The following is a 26130-nucleotide window of genomic DNA, read 5'->3' on the forward strand; positions in this document are numbered from 1 at the left end:
GGTGTGGGTGGATTGGAGCGTGTGGATGGAAACACGTGTGTTTGCTTGTACTGGTGTGTGTGTGTTTACATGTTAGCATGTGGGCTGTGGACCTCTGTGCATGAAATACATTGAACGCTGTGTAGGAGTAAATGTATGTTATGTGCACAGGGTTTCGGGTATAGGTGTGTGTGAGCGAGTGCAGGTGTGTGTGCATATGTGTGTCAGTTATTCCCAGGCCCTGTGCAGGAGCTGTAGCCCCTCTCCGCTGGGTTGATGTTTAGTATTTTAGACATGCTACATTAACAACATCTGGTTAAGATCTAAATGCTTGTTAAACGCGCTGAAATTCGGGGGGAAAGGTACAGAGAGAACGAAGGGAGAGAGGGAGAATAAAGAGGGAGAGTAGGGTAAATAAAGATTTGAGGGTGAGAGAACGGGAGGGAGGGAGATCAGTAAGTCTGTAAGGTTATTACCCTGGCAGTATTACCACTGGCCCTTGACTGTGTGTGTGTGCGTGTGCGCATGGCTGTGACTGTGTGGGATGGTGTAATGTTTCAAAGCTTTCCCCTTTAAAACCTAGAGGCCAAACTAGAGCCACGCGCGGCGCAGGAATGTGACATCACAGGGCCCCTATTGCTTGCACACACACACACACACACACACATACACACACGCACACGTGGTCTCACAGGGGACATGACCAGAGTTGTAAGAAGAAATCAGCGTCAACATCATGGCTAAGTGGGGGAGACATGGCAGTCATGGGTGTTACACAAAATATTAAGGCTGCATTACTACCACAGATACACTGGACACAGACCATATCTAGTCTTTATTATTATTTTTAGACATATAACACAACAGCACTGATAATATTGTAGCATATAGAGTCCTAACAGCTATACAGTATGAGTTTCTCATTCTAGTTGTTACAGCATTTCTCATATATTTCTCATGATATTTTCTTTGGCAGCAAGTACCATTTCACTGGATGCTCCGCTTTCATAGTGTCTGTGATTTACCATAAACAATAATGGGAAAAAATGATTTTTTTTACTCCTTTACCCCTTTAATGAGCACCATTCTAGCCCTAAGGAAGCAAATTAGAGGCAGCTCGGCCCAGCTAATGAATTCAGCCATTTTGGAGCCTCCGTGTCCAGTTTCTTGGCGTGGCATTGCTCTGCGGTTGTGTGCTGTACGGTTGAGTCCTCCACTGGGCACATAATGACCCGGCATGGCAGTTATGGGCCCTTGGGGGAGACGGGAAGGGGAGCGAGTGGTCTCAGAGCAGGTCATTATACAGCTAGAGGGCACACACACACACACACACACACACAAACATTTTCCCATTGTCTCCATCTCCCATATGTCTATTCCTCCATTTTTTCTTTCCAAACATCTCTTTCTGTTTGTCTTTCTCACTATCATCCTGCATCTATCTGTCCGAAACTTGTTTTTCTATTTTATTTTTGACTGTGATGTTTCGAAGTAACATGAGCATTTGTAAAATATTTTTGTACTAAAATTTGTACCGAAATAATTCAACATATTATTTTCTTCTAAAATCACGTAAACCACATATGTTGTGTTTGGGGATTTCAGGAGGTATTTAGAGAGTCATTCATCCAGGGACCTAATTGGTTACACTTGCTACCAATTAATAGTTAAATGTAAAACCAGACTGATTTGGCTGTATCCCTGATCAGGAGTCACTTAATTATTCTTCCTCTGTTAAATATAGGCTGGTGTTGGTTGCAGGGTAATCGGACCCAGGGTCTGTGGTTAGCTCAAGCTCACCGGCCGGCTTTAATGTTCCGACCGACCCACATCAAAGAGAGTCCCACCAGGCTGCCAAAATCACACACCGTCCACAGCCTGACCCACTCCCTGTGTGTGTGTGTGTGTGTGTGTGTGTGTGTGTATGCACAGAGGCAGTCGAAGGTGACTGCGAAAGTTTTGCTCTGTGTGTCCTCTGGTAGCGATTAAGTTGATGGTTAAGAGTCCCTGCCGCAGAACCCTCTGTCTCTCGCTCTCTTTCTCGCACACACACACACACACACTCTTGCACATGACAACTCACATGCAAACACATGCAGTCACTGTCTCACTCACTTGATCAATGGCGCACGTCCACACAAACACGCTCAAACATGTGCGCACACACACGGTCACACACGCACTCCCATACACACTCTTGTGGTGTGTAACTGTCAGGGTCAGTCAGAGGGCAGACACTGTGCTGATGTATTGAGAGAGCTCGTCTGGGAATGTCCTCAGTGTGGAAACACATTCCCCGTATGCATGCACGCACACACACACACACACACACTCACCACAGATCTAACCGACAAGAAGGGGAAAGGAGTGAAAAAAACACTGATGAGGCCCAGATGATCACCCCTCCTTTCCTCTCTTTCTCTCTTTTTCACTCTTCACCCTCATTGCTCCCTCTCTTTCCTTCTCTCTGTTCATTGTCTCTCATTTCTCTTGTGTCCTGTCTAGCTACAGGTAGACTGCCCCCTAGAGGTTAGATAAAATGGTGGTTTCGTAATGTCATGATCAAGCACTGGCCACTTTCACCAGACCCATATCCTCCTTGCCTTGTTTTCCTCCTTTAAAAAAATGGGAGAGTTTAATTTGCTTTAATAGGCTAATATAAAATGTTCAGTCATCTCTTGCAAACATCATATCAAGCAGTTTCACACAAAATAAGGTTAAACTCATAAAGTTTAGTTTATTTTAAGTACATAAGCTTTTACTGAGCATGTTGTCAGAGATTGTGTGCATGATAATGATCACTAACTTGTTGTACTTTACCCACAATTTGAGGTTTAAAGTCACAGGGGATAATGTGAAATAAAATGTATCTGTGATATGAATTAAAAGCTAACGTTTATTATTTTAGTGATAATATTATATAATAATAATAATGTTTCAATCAAAGTTGCTTTCAATCAAAGCAAAGGTATATCTGTTATTTTACATATATGTGTTATATATACAGCTGGGTGAAGTGAAGGAATGAAAGCAGACAATGACAAAGAAGATGATGTTTTTGATGTTTTTTTCTTGTTTTTTTGCTTTTTGAGTTGTTTTTTTTATTCTTTCTTTTGAGACATTGTCCTGACCTTGCAGTATGTAAGATCTTCGAGAGCTTATTTTTTCTCTCTGTATTTCTGTTTTGACCTGTCTCCCTCCCGTTCTTTTCTCACTCTTCTGTGAAACATGCTGTTCGATTTGTGCCATTTGCTTTTCCTTGGCATCGAACAAAAGTCAAGTATAGAGAAAAGATAAACCAGTGAAGAAGGACTTTCAAACCCACTTCACACACAACATTTACACCAACGCACGCACACACACACACACACACACACACACATACACACACGCTATCCTTCCTCTTTCCCTCTATACGAAGGTGGGATGAATTAAAATACAAAGATGGACGCTGCAGCACCAGCAGTGAAAATTGCAATTTCTGCAGCCCGGGCTCTCTTGGCTGACAGGAGATATTTCATCCCTGTTGTCACCAACGTATTAATAAAACATCAGGAGCAGAGTGCAGTCCCAGTCTCTCTCTCATTCACACGCAAACACACACACACACACACACACACACACATAAGGATGCACACATACACCTTGAAATTGACTGTGTATACATATGTGCAAAATGTGTGCAATACTCATGCGCATGTGCAAATGCAAAAATACAACAGCGTTCATGAATACAACACACACACACACACACACAACAGGAATTTTCCTCCTCAATCACTCACCAGCATCTGCCATGAAAATTTCATGCTGTATATAATGTCCACTTAATGTGTTGGCGCTTAAAGCAACGGCGCCAGCGTCTATGTGTCTGTCTGTGTCTTTGTGTGTGTGTGTGCACCCCGCTGCATGTGAAAGGGTTAATCATATCATGTTTCCAAGGGGGTTTTTGCAGACCTCTTGTGCTCGTCATACAATGGCCAAAGTGATTGTATGCAAATGCAGGCTGACCTCAATGCACCCTTTGCCTGATTTCTATGAATATGACTCTCTATGAGTGTGTGTGTGTGTGTGTGTGTGTGTGTGTGTTGTAAAATATTGTTATTAAGGCAGTGCAGGATTGATGAGCACAGCTCTTTTACACACACTCACACAAACACGCATGCACACAGACCACATACACCACTTTCATTCTCTGGCGGAGTGGGTTTGTGGTGAAAGAGACCCCCCTTTCCCCCGTTTAGAAGACATGAAATTTTTAACGGTTTTGCTCCGTGTGTGTGTGCGAATATGATATTGCGTGTGTATGATTTGACGCCTGTGTGCAAGTGTTTCTGTTTGATTTTGCATTTTGTGTGTGCTACCCTGAGATGGAGGAGGGTACTATGTGTGTGTGTGTATATATATATATATATATATATATATATATATATATGTGTGTGTGTGTGTGTGTGTGTGTCTCTGCTGTGTGTGCGTGCGCATGCCTGGTTATCTGGCCTCTCTCAGACTGCTCAAAATTCATTACAAAGTGACATCAGCCCAGCCGGAGACAAATGATGGCTGGATGAAAGGGAGCGCTGGGGCTTGGCTAGGATTAGTGTTAGCTTGCGCTGGCGACACATATACACACATACACACTTGTGTACACACACACACACACACACACACACACACACACACACACACACACACACACACACGTACTTTAATCCACTGGCAGAACACTGCAGATACACAGAATTATCAAACAAGGGGCTGAACTCTCGGAGATGGGCAGGCTAATCTGCTAATAGTACAGAGCTGCACGTGTGTGTGTTGGTTTGTGTGTCTGTGCATGTGTGTGTGCATGCACGCACATTTTTTTACAGAGGTATACAGAAATACATAGACACAATATCTATATACAGTACAGTAGTGAACATCTACACACACTGTATTTTGAATTTGAACTTTTTTTAATTTGACCTTATAGAGTAGGCTATATGATGATATTCATCTTTGCTGTAATATGAACATTTTTCTAATCAGAAATAATAATTAAAATATATTGAAGAACAGGAAAACATTTTTTAAAAGGAAATATATGGACAAGTAAACATTATTATGCCTTGTCTTTAAATACTTTTTGAAAAGTGCCTTATGTAGAGAGGGAATCAAAATGACTGAAATTGTTTCCCTGTAGGACATATTTTGTTGTCACACAACTTCCCTGCTTTCAGGCCATGTATGTATTATGTTTCACTCACTAGAAGTGGCATTGCAGGGCTATTTTCAACAGAACATGTGTTCAAGTCACTAGAAGCATTATTTGCTGATGAGATATACTGTACAGTAGGGTAAACTTGACCTTTGTGTAGAAAATGGGGTTTTATGAGGATTAACTGAATGTGTACTAGCAGGAATATTTTCAAAATGACTCTTAATATAGCAATATCTGATATCTGATAAACCATCAGCGGATTCTTTGCCCCAGCCAGCAAATACCATTTTTAGAGAGCATCATAGGTAATGTAGTCATTTTCTCTGTACATTTTCAGAAGAGACTGCTGAGGATGGTGAGAGACCTCCTCGCTCTTCCTCCAGGCCTGGGCTCAACCTCACTGACCGAGACTTGACTGACAGCAGGAGAACTGACCGTAAGTCCACACACACATACTGTACACACACACACACACACACACACACACAAAACACATGTGAACCGTAAGCTTCCCTTCTTTTCTAAGTTATCACTCATCCCTCTCTTTCCCTCAGATAAGGTTCTAACATGTGTGTGTAACATGTGAATGCTGCTGACTAGCCTCCATGTGACCTGCTTTAATCGTTTCCATCTGACAGAAAGAGAAAAAGAGAAAGAGAGAGACAGGGAGAGAGAGAGAGTGGGAAAGAAGGAGAGAAAAAACAGAGAGAAAGGGAGAGGGATAAGTTGAGTGTTGTGGATATTACCAGGCAATGTCCAGGCCCCAGATTATTTTTTAATCAAATCAGTTTGCGTGCTTGTAATTTATAAGCGCCTTGCATTAATCTTTTCTCGTTCTTGTGCCCTCTCCGATGACATATTAATTTTTCATAAGCGCAGGATTAGATGGGGGGCCTGTGTATATGTTTTTCTAATATTGCACCGCATCCCTGCAACCCTTAAATTAGTTTTTTTTTCTGCACCCTCCTTTCATTTTTCTTTCTCTCTCAATTTTTTCCCTGACTCAATCCATCCCTTAATTGTTGTCCAATCTGTGACCCTATCACCCGGCATTACCTCAGATAGAAAAAGAGCACAAGATAGAAAGAACTGTTTATTCGTTTGTAAGAATGGCAATGTTGTAAGCAGGGAGGGGCAACACTCTGTACAAGACGGCTTGGTGTTTTTGTTATTTTGGGCGAGGTAGGGCGCACATAATGCCTCTGCTGCGAGGCTGTGGTCGGGATAGCCCTGGCTTTGTTAGATTTGATTTACCCAAATAAGAATTCATATGGCCTTTTTATGTATGAGATGGAAATCCATGGCTGGGGATGAATATTGCATGTGGTCTCTCTCTCCTTTTTTTTCTCTGTCATTGCATGGGATTCTCTCTCTCATTCTTTCTCCTTCTACTAATGTCTCCCCTCCTCTTTCTCTCTTACCCCACTTACCCCCCCAACTCACACATGCACACACCTTCCAACTCCCACCCTCTATCCATCTCAAACTCCCTCTACACCTCCTCTTCCTAGCATGCCATACCTAGCTCCATAATGTGAGGCGCAATGAGGCAGAAGGAGAGCTGAGTGAGGCTGGGGCCTATTAGTTTAGCTAGTCATCTATCTTTCAGCTCTATCTCTCTGACAGGCCTGCCTGACGGACTGGCGGGGAACCACCATCCATGCATTTACCGCCGCATATTACCGCCAGCGTCATTTAACACCACTGCACACATGCAAAAAAGTGTCCAGGTCCCTCCTACTTTAAAGCATGCTTACGTATGTGCGTGTTCCCAAGTGTAGTTTATCAGATGTCAGAAATCTGTTTAATAAAGCAGAAATGTATGCCTTTTTATTTTTTGGGAATAATTGGTTCTAGAAATTGCCTTGGGGTCAGCTGCTAGTTTGTCTACGAAGCCAGATATAATACTGCTAGTGGGTTTTTGGTGTTTTATTTTGCATTTGGATTAAAGGAGGTTTCAGAAAGTCAAATGCCAGAAAATGCAAAAGGGAGCATGGTGTGTCAACGTCTTGTTATGCTAGGGTTATCACCAGAGACAGGGCCTTGTTTTTCTCTTTTTCCAGCTTAAAGTAGTAAGATTTAGCATCTCCATCCTCAGTCCCAAATCTCTAGCAAGCTTGAAATGTTCAGATCTGTGCGTGTGTGTGTGTGTGTGTGTGTATGGAGATCTCCAGGGAAGGGATTACAGTGTGACCAAGTGAGCAGTGTGTTTGCACACTTCATCTCCAAGACCAAGATCCTTTAAACAAAGAGGGGCAGATAGATAGAGAGGGGAAGAGAGAGATCGAGGGGGGAGGGGCAAAGAAAGACAGAAAGAGCTTTTTCCCTTGCTTCATTTACTTTGTCTTTTATAATCCCATGTCACTTTAGATTAATTATAATCCATGTTACATTTTCCATGCAAATGTCCCAAATGTGGATTACTTCCAGATAGCTTTGTGCTGTGTGTGTAGATGGTGCATGTCGCCACCATGGCTCAGGGGCCCACTTCTTATAAATAACCAACTAAACAAAGGCCCGAACATGGAAATGAGCCTGTCAGGCAGCCTAAGGAAATTACAGATCTCTACCTGCTTCAGATTAGCAAAGAAATTACTCATTGTTCCTACAGTCAAATGTTATGTATTAATTTCGTGTACAATTCTGAACTGTGCAGATAAGGGGGGAAACAAAATGGAATCGCATGCAAACAAGATCAGATGTTAAATATTCCATATTAGCTTCTTCACATTCAGAATATTTTCAGTCTTTTTTTTTTTTATTTGAATGCATCTTGCAAATTTGCCTAACTTGAGATGGGAGCTGTGCTCGTTTTCTGTCTCTCTAAAATGAGATTAAAATATATTGAAGACATTAGCATGTTTAATTACAAGCCTGCAGCAATTCCTTTGTGCATGTATGTGTGTTTTCTGTGTAATGACAGCTTGTTGAACATCTCAGACTATTTGTCAAATGTGACAAGGCCATGCTCGTATTTATCTCTCATTAGAACACAAGCTGGAGATGGAAGAGAAAGGAAGGCTAGTCATTAAAAAACACAAACTACAAGACAGCTGCTGTTTAACAGCCTTTCTCTTCCTCTCTCTCCCTCTCCATCTGACTATGTTTCTGCCTCACTCCATCTTACTCCTTCCCAGTCTCTCTCTCTCTCTCTCTCTCTCTCTCTCTCTCTCATTCTCTACGTCCCTCCGGCTAGATCTGGGCCTGCTGAGTGCTTCAGTGGGAGTTTGGGGTTCAGAGTGTGTTGCTGTAATGTTATCAGGTGACCGGGGGTCAGCCTAATGCGTAACCTCAGAGCAGTAGGCCAGTAAATCATGCTGGCTGGCCCTCCCTGGCCCGTTTTGGCCAGCTCTCCCTCCTAGATTTACTGCTCCGTAACCTTAGCCAGTCTGCCATGGCTCAGGACAGCTAAATTGAATACTAAATCCAAGCTGCCGCCACCCAGCCTGCTCCTTCTTAATTGACAGCCTTTCCCCCCACTCTCTGCTCTATGTTTGTGGGCTTTTTTATTTTCATGAAATGAAATGTCAGGAATGGAATCTAATTGTTTTGCAGCTTGTAAAAGTAAGAAAAAAAGAGTAAAAGATTGCAATAGGTACGCTTGATTGTTTTGAAAGCCTGCTCCAAGATGTAGTTCATTTCATATAAAGTCATAGTTGGAGAGATATAAGGATTCAATGATATGCTTGTTTGTGTGAAAATCTCATTTGCTTGGTTCAGTTTGCACAAAATGTCTCACCCTTTTCGACACAAAAGGGCAGATTCTAAAATAGATCCACAGGAAAAACATTAGCTATGATGGTATTGTCGGTCGTCCTTCCTTTTGAGGAACAATTTGGGACAGAAATATCCTGAGGTATTTAGAGCTATGGGCTTCTCTGTCCCTCTCTATCATTTTTTCTTGTTCTTTCCTCCATTTCTCTCCATTTTTCTGCCTCTCTCTCCATTGCTCTGTATTTCTCTCCATTTGAGCGCCTACTTGCTTGTATATAAGTGTGTGTATATGCAGCTCCCTAAACACCATTGACAGTTGCAAATAAAGATGGGTGGTGAGTGTGCCTCTCTCTCCCCCTGCAATGCAAAAGGGGTTGAGTGTCATAAATCACCTTTTGATTTATCTAATCAAGCAAGGTCCTGCTGCATGCAGACATTTGTCATTGGTGGAGGGGGGGTCGGTGTCAGGTTTATTCTGCCCCTCTGCTTCACTGGGCTGCAGCTGCTGGAGCCCACCTAAGGATTGAGGGAAGGTGGGAAGGGAGGGAAAAGAACAGGGAGGAGGAGGAAAAAGGATACAGTCATTAAGTGTGGGGTGCAGACTCAGAGACAAAGGAAAATGAGAGGAGAGTCTCCTGCTCCTGTCTTGTTCTCAATCCTGCTCTCTTACATTATTTCTATCTAATTATTTTAGCTATCCATGCACTATTTTCTTTGCGTGTCATAAGTGTTGATGAAAGCACTAGGTCAAAGATGAATCTAAACCAGAAGGACAGATCTTCATGTTGCACATGCACACACACACACACACTACACAAACTTACATTTACATTCAATATGACAGTAATCAATGGTGATCTGTGGGCTTTTTCTCCCACCGCATTGTAAATGTGTTTGCAGCCCCTTGTCCGACAATCGCCTCATCTCCCTTCGCAGGGATGTAATTTAGTTGCAAATTGACTGGAAGACGGATGCAAAAATTGAAAGTTGAAATTAGAAATGGTCATAATAAATATGGGAGGCGGGGCGGAGGCTTTGGAAAGGTCAGGTGATATGACGGGTGCTTCCAGGCTGGACCGATCTGACCAATGGCGTGTCATGAAGCACATAATACACACATACATGCATATAGACACACACACAAGCCCTGCAGGGGCCATCACAAGCAGTGGAAGACGAGATTACCTCGCTATTCTGAGCTGCAGAGCAATTCTCGGATGTTCTTGGAAATTCACATTGTGCCCTTGTGTTTTTTTTTCTCCCCTCTCTCTCTTTCTTCCTTTTTTCCTCCCTCCCTCTCTCTTGTCACTTTCCTTGACAGGCCAATATTTCAGGCTCCAGATATAGGGGATTACAAATAAAATAAGTGGAACGCCTACTTAATGCAACAGAATTAAAATGCATGAACGGACCAGAGGAATTGATATGCGCCCAATACAAACACGAGCCACAGAATAATATGAAATACAAAATGTTTTTTTTCAACCCCCTCTCCATGTATCAGTGCTTTGATTTCCCTTTTTTTCCATTTGTGCATCTAGCGTGAAGCGTTGATTCGCAAGAGTGAGGCTCACATATTGCCTTGAGTGACCAGACGAGGGGGGGGGTGATGGCTTAGGGAGAGAGGGAGGAAGAGAGGGAGGGAGGGAGAGTTTCTGTTGCTGTGTCTTTGTGTTGTGCCGAGTGGGTAAATTGCAGTGGCAGAGTATAGCAGGGCCTGCATGGCCTGTATCTCAGGATGAGGCTAATGAAAGATTTATCAGCGGCTGCAGCATTTGCTAAATGCAACCAGAGGCTGATCTCTCCACATTGAGCCTGCACACATACAAATAGACACACACAAGCAGTGTAGCTACTATACCACCAGCCGTGACCAAGCCTTGAAAATTTTGCATCTTGTACAGACAGAGAAGTTGTTGAGGCAGCTGGGGATATGTATATGAACTAATGAAGTGTATAATATTACCATAACATTTAATGTATGTCGTGCTGTGATAATGAGCCTGCCTGAGTTTTCTCCATTTCACATGTCCTCAGGGCAGAAACACGTCAGTGTATATGAATGTGAATAATACAGTCCATGCTTGTATCCATGCTTATGTTAAAATGGTGTCAAACCATTTTTTTTAAATCATCATGTATTTCCCAATGAATATTAATTTGGTAGACTTGTTTATGTTATTCACTCTATTATATGTGTATCAATTGTCATTTGACCAGTTTGTCATCTAACATAGCCACAAAATGTAAGACATTTCAATTTATTCACTCAGTTGTGTCAATTCTATATACTAGATTATAGATTAATATTCCCATTTCTCATACAGTATGTATGTGTGATCTATGGGATACTATATATTAATGTGACATGGGGCCTTGTTACTCTCTTTCAACTCTTAAGTTTATTATGTCAAACTGCTCCAGTATTCAGTTTTTCCAAAAAGCTCCATTTAAAAAATAAATCTATTGTTTATCCATTAATATTTTTTGTAATTTTGCAGCATATGTTGTGTTTCTGAATTGTTAATGTGAAGCATTTTGTTCTAAAATGATATTTATTATAAATATCTAAACTTAGATTACACAAATGCAGACATACAAAATGTAAACATAAATAATAACCAATAAGTCAATGAAAATTTTTAAATGCTTTACATGCTGTCTCTGTCTCCCTTTCTCTCTCTCCCTCCACCGTTTGGCAGGAGTGACTGCCGTATCCAAAGAGGTTACTGGACCGAATGCTATGGTTAAACATTCCCTCCTGCCAGATCGACAAATTGAAAGTCCACCCAAAAGGCCAAAGTCTGCCGAGGGGAAGACCTCTGCCAATGAGCAGGTAAAGGTTTGTAGAATATCAAAAGGAAACTGCCAAATGTGCTACAATAGCTACAGTCTTATGTGTTACTGGTGTAGTTCCTAGCAACTCAAAAAGGTTGTGTTCTAGCTGATCCTCAAGGTGTTTGAGGTGCACTGAGGACAACCATGGACCTCTAGCTGTTTTCACCTTTCCAGAGAAAATGCCTCTGTAGGTTATGGAGCTTTGTGTGCATCTATTAAGAGTGGACATCTAGCAAGTCATATTCCAAATAAATTGTTGCATGTTAGGTACAGAAAGCTAATAGCTAATGAGGCAGGTTCTCCTTCATAAGCACTAATGATATCTAACCTTCACTGTCACTGTGGGATGAGCTAATGGAAAGATACTTATGAACTGTAAGAAGCAGAAATGCTAAGCTAAGCATTTAGCGATTGCTGGCGCCAGCTTTCTATTAAAGGGTTAAACGCAGCCCACCATTTCCTCACTGACAGAGCTTTTTAGCATCAAGCACAGTGGGCCAGTCTTTGTGTTCTTAAGTGGAATACCTGCACTAGCCTTAGGCCTCCCTCCCTGCTTCTTTCCCCCTTTTTGCATCTCTTTAAATTATATGTGTTTTTAAATTAGATTATGAAGTATTAGCTTGTCTGGTTCTGGGCCCTGCAAGGAGGGAGGACTTAGTCATTTCAGAAATGGATTCTATTAAGACAGGTGGTGGGGAGGCCGCTATGTTCAGAGTACTCCCTGTAATGAGGGCAAGGCGTAGCTTGGGAGAGTACACACCTTTGTCATCTGTAATACCCTGATTAGAAATTCTGGCCAATCGTGTTTTCTGCTAATAACATTGCATGAGTCGAGAGACTTAAGTGAATTACATGAAACGTGGTTGATCTACATTTTCTGTTTTAAGGTGGGCATGGGGGTTGGTGGGGAGAGGTGTGGTGTGATGTGGTGTGATGAGGTGAGATATGTGGTTATTTTCACCCTTAACAGTGCAGGAGACATGGTTCTTGCATGTCTTGATCAAACCCTTGTTTGTTTTTGAAAAGTGATGTCTAGCCATTTCTTTAGCAAATTATAGCGAAGAATTAAACGGAGTACACTATGGAGCAATTTCAGCTCTTGGATTCATTTTTACTTTGCATAGGATGTTCTTTTTCTTGGATATCATTTCATTATTTCGCCACTTCCAACCAGTTACTTACTATACCATCTTGTTTTTTTAGGTTCAGCAGTGTCCATATTGCAACTACAGCAGTAAAGATGCCAACCGTATGCAGCTCCATGTGATGTCCCAGCATTCTATGCAGCCAGTGATCCGCTGCCCACTGTGCCAGGATGTCCTGAGCAACAAGATTCACCTGCAGCTGCATCTCACCCACCTTCACAGTGTGGCTCCTGACTGCGTGGAAAAGCTGATTCTGACTGTATGTAGAAGTAATGATTATGAATAAGATTTGTGTGAGTGAGTGTGTATCAGCACAAATGTGTTCTTGCAAATTTGCAAAAGAAAAAGTAAAGGGTGATACTTAGCAGTTTCAATAAAGTGTTTGTTTATGAAGTGTTCTTAAACACCTAGAAAAAGTGTTTTTCCTTTTTAATACTCATTTTGAGAAGTGAACATGCAATGAAAAATGGTAAAACATTTCCCATGCATTTATTGTACTCCCTACTACACACAGATACTGCCTTAACCTTGACTGTTGTTGTCCACTGAGAGGGGCAAATTCTCTGTTTAAAATAATATTTGTTTTAAAGGCAAGAAGCAAGTTGAAACACTTCCTCAACATACAAATACTTACAAATATTGGAGATACAATCTACCATCTCATATCATTATTTTATATTGATGTGATAATGAAGACATTTCTTTGGTCTTGATAGGTTGTCGGACCTGACACAGCAACACCAAATAATATAATGCATCCCCAAACTGGACAGGACAAAGGTCTGTCTTTAATGGATTCCTCTACCTCTCTTACTGATGGGTCAGGAAAGTCTCAAGGTGAGCAGAATTTGGTACTTAGATTATTTTCTTTGTCATTCATTTGTTTAAGTTTTATTTAATATATGAATATATGCATGTATAATTATTAGGTTTATTGAGTTGTTTGTCATTTATCAGAAAAATAAAAATGCTGCAGTATTGCATGTAATTGCAATGCAGCAGTGTGTGTTGTACTTCAAATTGTATTTTCTATTTTTAGGAAACATCTCAAAGGATGAGCTGACCAGTCAAGACAAGAATGAATTGGACCTGCAGGGTGAGGAACTCAAGCCACCAAAGGAGGCCTCAGAGGCCCCAGGCTGGAAGAGAGCCAGTGGGTTAGGACATGATAGCAAGTCCCCTGATACCCTACAGGACCATCTCAGTGAGCTCCAAAGGCTCCAGCAGCAACAACAGCAGCTCTCAGTATCTGATCGTCATGTCTACAAATATCGTTGCAACCATTGCAGCCTGGCCTTCAAGACAATGCAGAAGCTTCAGATACATTCCCAGTACCATGCCATCAGAGCAGCCACTATGTGCAGCCTTTGCCAGCGCAGCTTCAGGACATTCCTGGCCCTCAGGAAGCATTTGGAAAATGGACACCCTGAACTTAGTGAAGCTGAGGTGCAGCAACTCATAGGAAATCTGCCACTGAATGGAGATATCACTGAGAGTGAGGCCAGGGCCTTGGAGGAAGCTCAGGCCTTTGAACATGACTTGGACAAAGATGATGAAATGGACCAGGAAGAGAAGCCCAGTCCTACAGGAAGTGACAGTAGCTCTCTGCTAGATGACATGGGAGCAGAACCAAAACGGACCCTACCATTTAGAAAAGGGCCCAACTTTACAATGGAGAAATTTTTGGACCCTTCTCGGCCTTACAAGTGCACAGTATGTAAGGAGTCCTTCACCCAGAAGAACATCCTCCTAGTCCACTATAATTCAGTTTCCCACCTGCATAAATTGAAGAAGGTTCTTCAAGAGGCCTCAAGCGCAGTTCCACAAGAGACAAGCAACAGCATTGACAACAAACCGTTCAAATGCAATATTTGCAATGTTGCCTACAGCCAAAGCTCAACACTTGAAATTCACATGAGGTCAGTACTCCACCAGACCAAAGCCAGAACAGCGAAAACTGAAATGAGCAGCACTAGCAGTATCACTGGCACTAGTGGTCCAGTGCCTGCAAAAAGCCCAGCCCCAAGCACACAAGGGAACAACAGCAACTCAGACACTGCTAGAAGTGGAACACCCTCTGCTAACAAAGAAAACACTGTGGAACCCAAAGAAGCTAGCAGCAGCAACCACACAAAACAAACAACAACTACTGACCATCTTTCAGCACAGGCAAGCAGCCACCAGTCAGCGCAGTCATCAGCCCAACTGCAACTGCAGCTTCAACATGAACTCCAGCAACAGGCAGCCTTCTTCCAGCCTCAGTTCCTTAATCCAGCTTTCTTTCCCCATTTTCCAATGACCCCAGAAGCACTACTGCAATTTCAACAGCCACAGTTCCTCTTCCCCTTCTACATTCCAGGAGCAGAGTTCAACCTTAGCCCAGAACTTGCCCTGCACTCAGCAGCAGCTTTTGGAATGCCTGGCCTTACTGGATCATTCCTAGAGGACCTGAAGCAACAGATGCAACAGCAGCACCAGCTGCAGCAGGCTCAGGCCCAGCAGCAAGCTCAGCAGCAACAGCAGCAAGCCTCTCAGACACAGTCACAAATTCAGCAACAGAAAAACCAGCAACTGCAGAACCACAAAACCAAAATGGAATCCAGCACTGTGTCAGTTTCAGAAATTCAGATGTCAAGAGAGGCAGAGGACCACCTCGAAAAACAAGAAAACAGAGCAAAGATGGAAAATGCAGGTGATGCATTAAGTGATGGAGGAAAAGACCCTAAAAAGTCAAAGTTCCCAGAGCCATTGATTCCTCCTCCACGTATTGTGTCAGGAGCAAGGGGCAATGCAGCCAAAGCACTGCTAGAAAACTTTGGATTTGAACTGGTCATCCAGTACAATGAAAACAGACAAAAAAACCAAAAGAAAAACAAAGATGGAGTTGAACAAGCAGAAATTAACACTGACAAGCTTGAATGCGGGATGTGTGGGAAACTCTTCTCCAATATGCTTATTCTGAAAAGCCACCAGGAACATGTGCACAGTCACTTTTTCCCATATGTTGAGCTGGAAAAGTTTGCCCAGCAGTACAGAGAGGCCTATGACAAACTTTATCCAATAAACCCTGCTTCACCTGAAACTCCACCGCCACCACCACCACCACCACCTCCTCCTCCGCCGCCTCCTGCTCCAGCCCCAGTGACAGCTCCTCAGCCTCCTTCTGCATCAATGACCAAGCCCCAAACTCCAGTACCTTCACCAGTTCCTGCCCCCCATCAGACCCCACACCAACCCTCTCACCAGGCACCTCCACCCCCTCCTCCACCACCTACTGCACCTACTGCACCTCCCCAAGTGCAGCTCCCTGTTCCCTTGGATTTGCCCCTTTTTCCACCGCTAATGATGCAGTCTGTCCAGCACCCAGGCCTGCCCCCTCAGCTGGCCCTCCAGCTGCCCACTATGGACTCTCTTTCCACAGACCTTACACAGCTCTGCCAACAACAATTGGGTCTTGATCCAAACTTCCTCCGCCAGTCCCAGTTTAAGCGACCACGCACCCGTATCACAGATGACCAGCTTAAGATCCTCCGTGCCAACTTTGACATCAACAATTCCCCCAATGAAGAGCAAATTCAGGAGATGTCAGAGAAGTCTGGCTTGCCCCAAAAAGTCATAAAGCACTGGTTTCGTAACACTCTCTTCAAAGAGAGGCAGCGGAGTAAAGACTCTCCCTACAATTTTAATATTCCTCCCATTACTACATTGGAAGATATTCGAATGGAGCCTCAGCTCAGTGCACATGAATACTACAGAACTGACTCAACCATCAACAAGAGGTCCTCCAGGACCAGATTCACTGATTACCAGTTGAGGGTACTTCAAGATTTCTTTGACACTAATGCCTATCCGAAGGATGATGAGATTGAGCAGCTCTCCACTGTGCTGAACCTACCAACCCGGGTCATTGTGGTGTGGTTCCAGAATGCCCGCCAAAAAGCTCGCAAGACCTATGAAAACCAGGCAGATTCTAAAGACAATGAGAAAAAAGAGCTGACCAATGAGCGATACATCAGAACCAGCAACATGCAGTACCAGTGTAAAAAGTGCAACATTGTGTTCCCACGCATCTTTGACCTTATCACTCACCAGAAAAAGCTGTGTTATAAGGATGAAGATGAGGAAGGTAATGAGGACAACACCTGTGAGGAATACATAGATTATGTTGAGAAAGGTCCAGCTAAGACTACCCAAGTACCTTTAGAGCCACCCAAACAGTCCCAAGGAACTGCCACCAGTTCTGGCTCAAGCTCCCCTGCGATGGCCTCTCCTCGTACCAGCATGGGGAAAACTTCCCCGAAACCCGATGTTGCCCCTGAAACTGAACCTAAACAAATTGAGACTGCCCCCTCACCAGTGATCAAGTCACTACCAGAACCCAGACCATCTAAGGCTTGCACACCTCAGCCACCTCCTCAGAAAGCTCCCCAGCCACAAATGTCAAGACCCCATTCCCAGCCACAGGCAGCTGCAGTACCCTCAAGTCCACTGTCCCTTGCCCTTTCCTCACTCACAAACAGCCTCCCACACCAGATGCTTCAGTACCAGTGTGACCAGTGTAAGATTGCATTCCCCACTGTGGAGCTATGGCAGGAGCACCAACACATGCATTTCTTGGCTGCCCAAAACCAATTCCTTCACTCTCAGTTCCTAGAAAGACCGATTGATATGCCCTATATGATATTTGACCCCAACAACCCCCTAATGGCTAGCCAGCTGTTATCTGGAGGCCTCTCCCAAATCCCCTCTCAGGGTAGCTCTGGTTTGGCCTCTGCTGCAGGCTCTGGGGCAATGAAGAGAAAACTGGATGACAAGGACGAAAGTGCTAACGATAAAGATGGTGGAAACAGTAGTGAGGAGCAACATAGAGATAAACGTTTGAGGACCACCATCACACCAGAACAACTGGAGATTCTCTATGACAAATACCTACTTGACTCTAACCCAACCAGGAAGATGTTGGACCACATTGCACGAGAGGTTGGCTTGAAAAAGAGAGTTGTGCAAGTTTGGTTCCAAAACACTCGTGCAAGAGAGAGAAAGGGGCAGTTTAGGGCTATAGGGCCCTCCCAGTCCCACAAAAAATGTCCCTTTTGCAGAGCACTGTTCAAGGCTAAATCTGCTCTAGATAGCCATATAAGATCTAGACACTGGCATGAGGCTAAGCAGGCAGGCTTTAGCTTGCCACCAAGCCCAATGATGAATCAAGACAATGAAAGAGGTGAAAGCCCAAATAAGTATAATTTCTTTGACTACTCACTGCTGCCTACCAAGACTGAGCCAAATGAGTATGAGCTGCCTGCTGCATCCTCAACTCCAGTCAAACCATCTGAGGCACAAGTAAAAAACTTCTTAAGCCCTTCATCCTTAAAAGCTGAAAACTGTGATGAAACTGAAGGGCCTAATATAAATTCAGCAGAAGCCTCATCTTATGATCTCAGTAAGATGGACTTTGACGAGACATCATCAATTAATACAGCCATTAGTGATGCTACAACTGGAGATGAGGGTAATAACAATGAAGTTGAGAGCCTCACAGCCAATGGAGGGGACAAGCTGAGTGACAACAAGAGTGGCTTGGCACCAAATTCTGATGGTGGCAATGAAAGGTTCCAATTCAGCATGGTGAGCCCTGCCCTCAGCTTTTCTGGAAAAGACTGTGACTCTTACTTTAGTTCCAGAGATGATGACATGGACGAAAGCAATGACAGAAGTGAATCATCAAGCCTAGCTGATCCCAGTTCCCCTAGTCCCTTTGGGGCAGGTAACCCTTTCAAGTCAGGGAAAGGCAACAATGCTGGGGACAGGCCAGGCCACAAGCGATTCAGGACCCAAATGAGTAACCTGCAACTTAAAGTCCTCAAAGCCTGTTTTAGTGACTACCGCACTCCTACAATGCAAGAGTGTGAGATGCTGGGCAATGAGATTGGACTCCCCAAGCGTGTTGTCCAGGTGTGGTTCCAGAATGCCCGTGCTAAAGAAAAGAAATTCAAGATTAACATTGGAAAGCCATTCATGATAAGTCAAGGCTCACCAGAGGGGCCCAGGCCTGAGTGTACGTTGTGTGGTATAAAGTACACTGCCCGGATGTCCGTCCGAGACCACATCTTCTCCAAACAGCACATCGCCAAAGTGCAAGAAACCCTGGGAAACCAGGTAGATAGAGAAAAGGACTACCTAGCACCAACCACTGTCCGTCAGCTGATGGCCCAGCAAGAGCTGGACCGCATGAAGAAAGCTGGTGAGGGACTCAGCCTGCCTGGCCAGCAGCAACAGACTGCAGTGGACAACAATAATGCACTTCATGGCCTCAGCCTACCCTCAGGCTACCCAGGGTTATCTGGCCTTCCGCCAGTGTTACTTCCTGGGGTCAATGGGCCATCATCACTTCCTGTTTTCCCACCCAACACACCTGGTGAGTTAGTATGACGAACAATGACAAAAAAAGTTAAATAGACTAGAAGCTTTATGAACTGAGCTTTATCATGCACTATTTTATTCTACTATACTACTGTTTATTCTGTATCACAGTGGTATTTGTCAAAAAGTCTTATTTTTTAAAACTATTTTAAAATTAAAAATGGTGGTTAGTGCATGCATAATGTCATCATCAGACTTGAACTGCTAATTGATAATTCAGAGATTTTTTACAACAAATATGTCTATATCATGGCTTTTGTTTGTGTTTTTTGTTTTTCCCCTTATTGTAGGTTTGGTATATTTATATTATAATATATGGGCAGATTGAAATTATCATAAAGCGCATGTGACAGTTTTGATCCATAACAAAATCTTAACAAGAGAAATAAAGACTCAGCCAGTGACAAATTAAGCATCTTTATCTTGTCATACAAACTAATTTCCATAGTGATTTGGGGTTGACTATTAAAATATTGAATATTTCCATATTTATATACCACTGTATTTCAGCTTTAGCGTCTCCCGGTGCTGGCATGCTTGGGTTCCCTACACCAGCCACCCCCTCTCCTGCCATGTCTCTCAGCACTACCCCAACCAAGACTCTTCTGCAGACTCCTCCTCCTCCTCCTCCACCTCCTCCTCCTCCTCCTGTTCCCTCCACACCTTTGGCAGCAGTAAATCATACAGAGCAGCAAGGTAAAGACTCAGAAAGAGACAGCAGCAAGAAACCAGGAGACAAGCCACCTCATATGAAGGTGAAAGACAGAGGGAACGAGAGCAGCTCACGCCCTGAGACCCCCAGCATGGCCAAGAAAAGGGAGAAACCAAGTCCAGCTCCAGGGAAACCAGGAAGTGAGACTCCACTGGACGCCACACAGCTTCAGGCACTTCAGAATGCTCTTGCCACAGGTGATCCCAGCTCTTTCTTGGGGGGGCAGTTCCTGCCCTACTTTCTACCTGGATTTCCCAACTGCTTCTCTCCCCAGCTTCCTAGAGGGGTCCAAACAGGGGGCTACTTCCCACCACTTTGTGGAATGGAGAATCTGTTTCCATATGGCCCAGCAGCAGTCCCACAAGCTGCCATGGCCGCTGGTCTCTCCCCGACCGCTCTCCTACAGCAGTACCAGCAGTACCAGCAGTCCCTCCAGGATTCACTGCAGAAGCAACAACAACAGCAGCAGAAACAACTTGAGCAACAGCAGAAACAACAACAGCAGCAGCAGCAACAGAAACCAACCCCTGTGAAGACACCCCAGAGCATACAGAGCACCACCACCAATTCCTTCAAACCACAAGAAGCTATAGATGCTAAGGATGACACCAACAAAGGCTCTTCAACAGAAAGCACAAAAGAAGAACCGAAAACAGATACCAAAAGTACCATGGATTTTCCAGACGCTTTTATTGTACCGTCCGTCAAGCATGAGTTTATATGCAGGAAGTGCCAGATGATTTTTGCTGACGAAGATTCAGTGGTGCATCATCAGAAGTCCTTCTGTTACTTCGGACATCCTTTTACTGACCCGCAAGAGACAGTGCTTCGAAAGTCAGTGAGCAACTACACATGTGTTGCCTGCAATGTGGTTGTTAATGGGAATGAAGCACTTGGCCAACACCTTCAGTCGAGCTTGCACAAAGAGAAAACAATCAAACAAGCAATGAGAAATGCCAAAGAGCATACTAGATTATTACCTCACTCTGTCTGCTCCCCTACTCCTAACACCACATCTACCTCGCAGTCTGCAGCTTCTTCTAATAACACCTTTCCTCATCTCTCTCACTTGTCCATGAAGTCCTGGCCAAATGTCCTGTTCCAGGCCAAAACAGCCCGGAAAGCTGCTTCCTCCTCCCCGTCTGCCTCTCCTCCTCCCCCCCTCTCCTCACCTTCAACGGTTACCTCAACTTCCTGCAGCACCTCAGGGGTTCCAACCTCACTACCCACCGAGAGTTATTCAGATGAGTCTGACAATGAGCTAAGCCAGAAGCTGGATGACTTAGATAACGCGTTGGAAGTCAAGGCTAAGACGGCCTCTGGCCTAGACGCGAGCTTCAGTAGTATCAGAATGGATATGTTCAGTGTGTAGGAGTGTCAAAAGGATCCCTTGCTTAAAGAAAAAAATAAGACTTTTTAAACTGCAGTTCCAAAGTTTCTCTTAACCCAAAAAATTACAGTACCAAATGATTGACTCAGGATTGTTTTTCCCATATTGATATGCTGGCAAGATATTGATTGATTTTTGTTATGGACAGAACTGTTGCAGATGCTTGACTGAGCTTATATTGTATACAAAAACATGGAGTAGGAAAAAATCCCACAGGCTCCCTTGGGGGGCTTGTTTCAAGCCAAAAACTCTCACGATAGCAAATTGCACCTCAGCTGGATTGTTTTCCAAATGCTAGCATGTACTGTATGGGATGACGATCCAGAACCCTCAAAGAGAATCTCTCTTAGTTTAGATAGGTGTAATTCAGTAGCTTTAAATTCTCAGGTCAGAACATAACATTTCTCATTTGTTAAAGCAGCAACAAGCCTGGGTACACTTGGCTTATAACCAAAACATGTCAAGCTTTATCGGACGCATTTCCTTGATGTGTATAGAGTACCAAGAGACAATATTACTGTTACAGTGGACGATGTGCATATCCTTTTAGTTTTGCCCTACAAAGACAGTATGGTTTTGCCACTGAGGGAATTTAGAATGGTGAAGTAAATGTGTATGATGCCCCTGTGTTTGCCAGTTTGTATTACAACAAGCTGTATCTATTTCCCACCCCCTTTTTTCTTGTAGTATATACTAATCTGTGCCAACTCTTACCCTCTCACTTTTACCTCTGCTCACACCCTTTTCTGAAGAGGTAATAACTCTAGTTTTGATAGACTCTCTCAGATTATGTGAATATAACATTTTTCATTTGTGAATTGCTGTACTGTTACGGTACCTGCTTGTGTCTGGACTATAGTGCACTTATTTTGTTTTTATTTGTCTTTTTATTATTTGAGTAGGCCATTTGTTAATTTAATAGAATTTTTTCTGTTTGTATGTATGTATGTTTGTGTTTTAATTATTATTTGTGTCTATTGCAGCAGCATATTGGTCCATATTTGTTACAGGATTGATGCCTAATAATCTAGAGACCTATTTAACAATTGGTGCATCCATGAAAGCAGTACTGTATACTTGAAACTGTTAAGGTACAAGTTGGTCACAATGTTAAAAAAGGTATGATCATTTGCTATACGTTTGCAAATATGCTGCTTTAAAAGGGGTACAACAGCATTTTTGTTGTATATTAAAACATTTTCATGTACTTGTAGGACTTAAAACAGTGTTACACCTATACGCAGCCATTTAGTGCATAGGTTGACGTCCTCCCATCAGTTCTCTGGGCACTTCTGATGATCTACAGTTAAAGTCAACATTTTCATTTTTCCACATTTAGTGATTTCAACATTGCAAAGTATTACCTTACAAAGTTTTGCTGCTACTGTGTAATGTTATTTTGCTTGCCATACATTCTCTCAACTTTCTACCAGACATAATACTGATCCATTAATTGCTTTTTTTTTTATTTTTTATTTTATATTATTTTGTTATTTTGCTGTGGAACTAAGAATGTGAAAGCTGTCAAAGGGTGTTAAATTTTTTACGAATCACTTTCTAGTTTGGTAATTGAAACCAATGTGATTCATTCCAAAGTAACAGAAGGCTATTTGTATGAAAGAAAAAGGCTTGTGAACAAAGAAAGCTAAGCTGTTGTACATATTCGTAGTTGGCTGTGCATGGTACAAATTTATTAATATGAAGAAATGCAAAAATGTATTGCTTTTGGTATTTCCTATTCTGAGATGAGCAAGTAGCATGTAATGCAACTGTTTGACAGGTTAAATCAAATCATGCTTAGTTATTGTTTCAAACAATGAAATCAAGTAACATTTCCTCTTATGTTTTATTATTGTAAAGGTGTTTTTTTTTCAAAGTTTTAAAGCAAAATGTCAGTTTTTAATTTTCTGCGTGAGCTTTTTAAATGTCATTATTTGGATTTTTAGTATTTTAACATTTACTTTAATCCTGAAGACACTTTTCGATTGTGTTTCATAAGAGACATCCTGGCCTCCCAAGGTGCAATTCTGCCATTGTACAAACATGAGCGACTGTCCTGATTCCAAAGGCTTTCACAACTCTGGCTTTTTGCCTTTCCCCACTCTGTGGCTCAGCATTATAAGACTGAACTGTCAGCTAGCATCATGTGCTAAGATGTTAGCATCAGACAGGACGCTTTCCACACTAAGGACTGGTAAAAGCTAACAAACCAACAAAAAGGATGGTCCAACAATATAACTGTACATAGATATTGCAACTGCACAGCAGCCAAAAAGAAAACAAAAAGGACTTTTTAAAAAAAATGGATGGATTGTGTCATGTTTATGGGGACAGCCTTCAAAAGGTTGAAATTGGAATTGTTCTTCTGGATGTCAAAGGGATTTTCATGGCGCAATCATATCCTACACAATATGTACTCTTCAACATCTGGGTTACATAGGAAATGCACCCTGAGGTTTTAATAAGAAGAAGCCCCTATGGCTAAAACTTTAAATAAACTAAACCAAAAATGTTATTGATGTTTTATATATAGAGAGTAGTCGCATTAGTTTTTGTTACTGTACTGTTTGAGGTCTCAACTGTACCGTATCACGGTAATAACATGGTTTTGAAACCTTTTTTTATTTTGTCACAGACCTGTTGTCATAGTTGAAATGACGTTTATTGTAGATGGTATTTGAACAACTTCTGGAAATAGTTCATCAAGTATGTTTGTTGCTCATTGTTGTGATACATTAAAAACTGTATCTGCAAACCAGTTTGGTCTCATCAAATATTTTTTATTTCATGTTCACTCTTTCATGTTCTAATCACCTAATTATCTTATTATGAAGTTTCATTAGTTTGTCTTTCACACATCCGATTGATAGCTTGTTGCATTTTACTCAAAGTTACACACACACACACACACACACACACATATTTACACACATATATATTGCTATCAATGCAGTGCTTAAAATCTTCTTGTCTATAAATGTTCTCTTTATCTCATTAATGTCATATATATATTGTGTATTTTGTCATATTATATTACAAAGTTATATTGTGGTTTGATTGGCAATTGTTTAAATATGTGACAGTAATTATATAATATATGGGTGTTTTAACCAGTAAACTGTAAATGTAAGTTTGATTAATGTTACTGAAATTGCCATTGCACCTCTAGATGAGTGTAGCATTTTAGGCTGAAGCGGATAATTTACCATACATTTTGCAAAAATATTTCATATTACACTTTGAAGTAAGGCACATCTTTTCCCAAAACTTTCAAGTATACCTAACATACAGTTAACAAAATATGTATTGTGTCGACATCCCTCTAATAATTGTCATTCCAGTCACTGACAGACTAAAATTCTAAATCATATAATGGGTATTTCCCGTCATTATGCTATTTGTGGTAATCTGACTCTAAGCAGATGCAGGGGATTATGTTTGGAAGTGTCTGCTAATCTGGATCTGATCAGGTGCAGCTTTAGACCCCTCCCATTAAAAGGGAAAAGTCCACAATAATAAATCACATCCATGATTAACAGAAGTACAGCTAAAACAGAGAGCAAAGAACATCTGTTATTACCTAAAATTGGGAAGGTTGATTCTCTCATTGCATGTATGTAAACCCATGCTGATGCGTTGAACAAAGTGTATACCATTGGCAATTGAAGCACAGCATCAAAGGGCAAAAGTATAGATAGATGAGAAATTGTGTTTTGTGCTGCCGACTATATACTGCTTTAAAAATTCTCTTAAAAAGCAAAATGCATGCCAGTGTGAGACAGGAGGGTGACTTTTAAAATGTGAGGTCAACAGATGCTGTCACATTAAAAATTGCACCTCAAGAACACCTCAACACAATACATCACACCCTGCCAGCGAGACGTGTCCGCCACCAGTGTCAGGGTCACGGAGAAAGCCGACATTCACAAGTCGTTAAATCCACCTAATGAAATTTCACAAGGGCAGCAAAAATGGGGGAAGATGAGGATCTTTTCACTCCAGCAGAATCGGCTGTGGCCTTTATTGTTTCACTTAACACACTTCAGTATGCAGTGAAACAACCGCGACATGTAAAAGCCTCAAAAACAGCTTTTTTTTCTCCCCCCTTCTGACTTCACCCCTCGCCCTTGACGAATGTGCTCGGCTCACAGAGTGCAACTGTTTTGCTGAATGGCCCTTTCCTGTTGCTCACCCTTAAAGCACAGCCCCCCCCCCCATACTATGGGATTGAATTGCGTTTGACCTTTGTGGAGAACAATGGCTGAAGGCCTTTCATTTTTCTGGCCTTCTCAGCGCCTAGAAGAAGGACCTCTTTACTCTGTGTTTTCACTGTGGTCTGCCGGTAATTCACAAGCAGGATGACAGCAAATGTGTGTGCGTGTATGTTTGTGTACACAAGGGTATGCACAAGTGTATTGTTCGCCAATTCTGACTCATATCTACTGAAATTACTGTTTATAGGTCAAACAAAATAGAAAACCTTAAAAAAAGAACCATTTTGATGTGACCGAATTTTGGGGGCCACCCAATTTTGCTACCTAACTGCACTGTCCTAGAATAAAAAGGCCCTCTGAAGAGAAGAGCAGTTCATAGTAGTTCAGACACAGCTTTGCTAAAGAGGCCACAGCAGTGAGCGGTCTTGCCCTGAATACACGATAAAAGGTTTACTGTAAATTCTAAATGGCGTTTTCTGCAACCCATACATCACTCATGACCATTAGGTTCCACCCTC

At 42.4% G+C, this 26130-nt stretch overlaps 1 protein-coding gene across 5 annotated transcripts in view; it reads left to right on the forward strand.

Annotated features, from left to right (window-relative positions):
• The window catches only part of zfhx4 (zinc finger homeobox 4), a 288103-nt gene extending 263947 nt beyond the window's left edge, over positions 1-24156 (forward strand). For 4 of the 5 annotated variants that reach the window (XM_044175586.1, XM_044175583.1, XM_044175584.1 and 1 more), the window contains 6 exons: positions 5517-5615; positions 11596-11735; positions 12935-13135; positions 13593-13713; positions 13916-19291; positions 19807-24156. In XM_044175586.1, coding sequence (XP_044031521.1) covers positions 5517-5615; positions 11596-11735; positions 12935-13135; positions 13593-13713; positions 13916-19291; positions 19807-21380 — 7511 coding nt within the window. In that variant the 3' untranslated portion in view covers positions 21381-24156. The remainder of the gene's footprint in view (positions 1-5516; positions 5616-11595; positions 11736-12934; positions 13136-13592; positions 13714-13915; positions 19292-19806) is intronic. The other variant, XM_044175587.1, reaches the window with a different exon arrangement.
• The last annotated feature ends 1974 nt before the right edge of the window (positions 24157-26130 follow it).

The sequence above is a fragment of the Siniperca chuatsi genome, linkage group LG19 (genome assembly GCF_020085105.1).
Source record: "Siniperca chuatsi isolate FFG_IHB_CAS linkage group LG19, ASM2008510v1, whole genome shotgun sequence".
Classification (NCBI taxonomy): Eukaryota; Metazoa; Chordata; class Actinopteri; order Centrarchiformes; family Sinipercidae; genus Siniperca; species Siniperca chuatsi.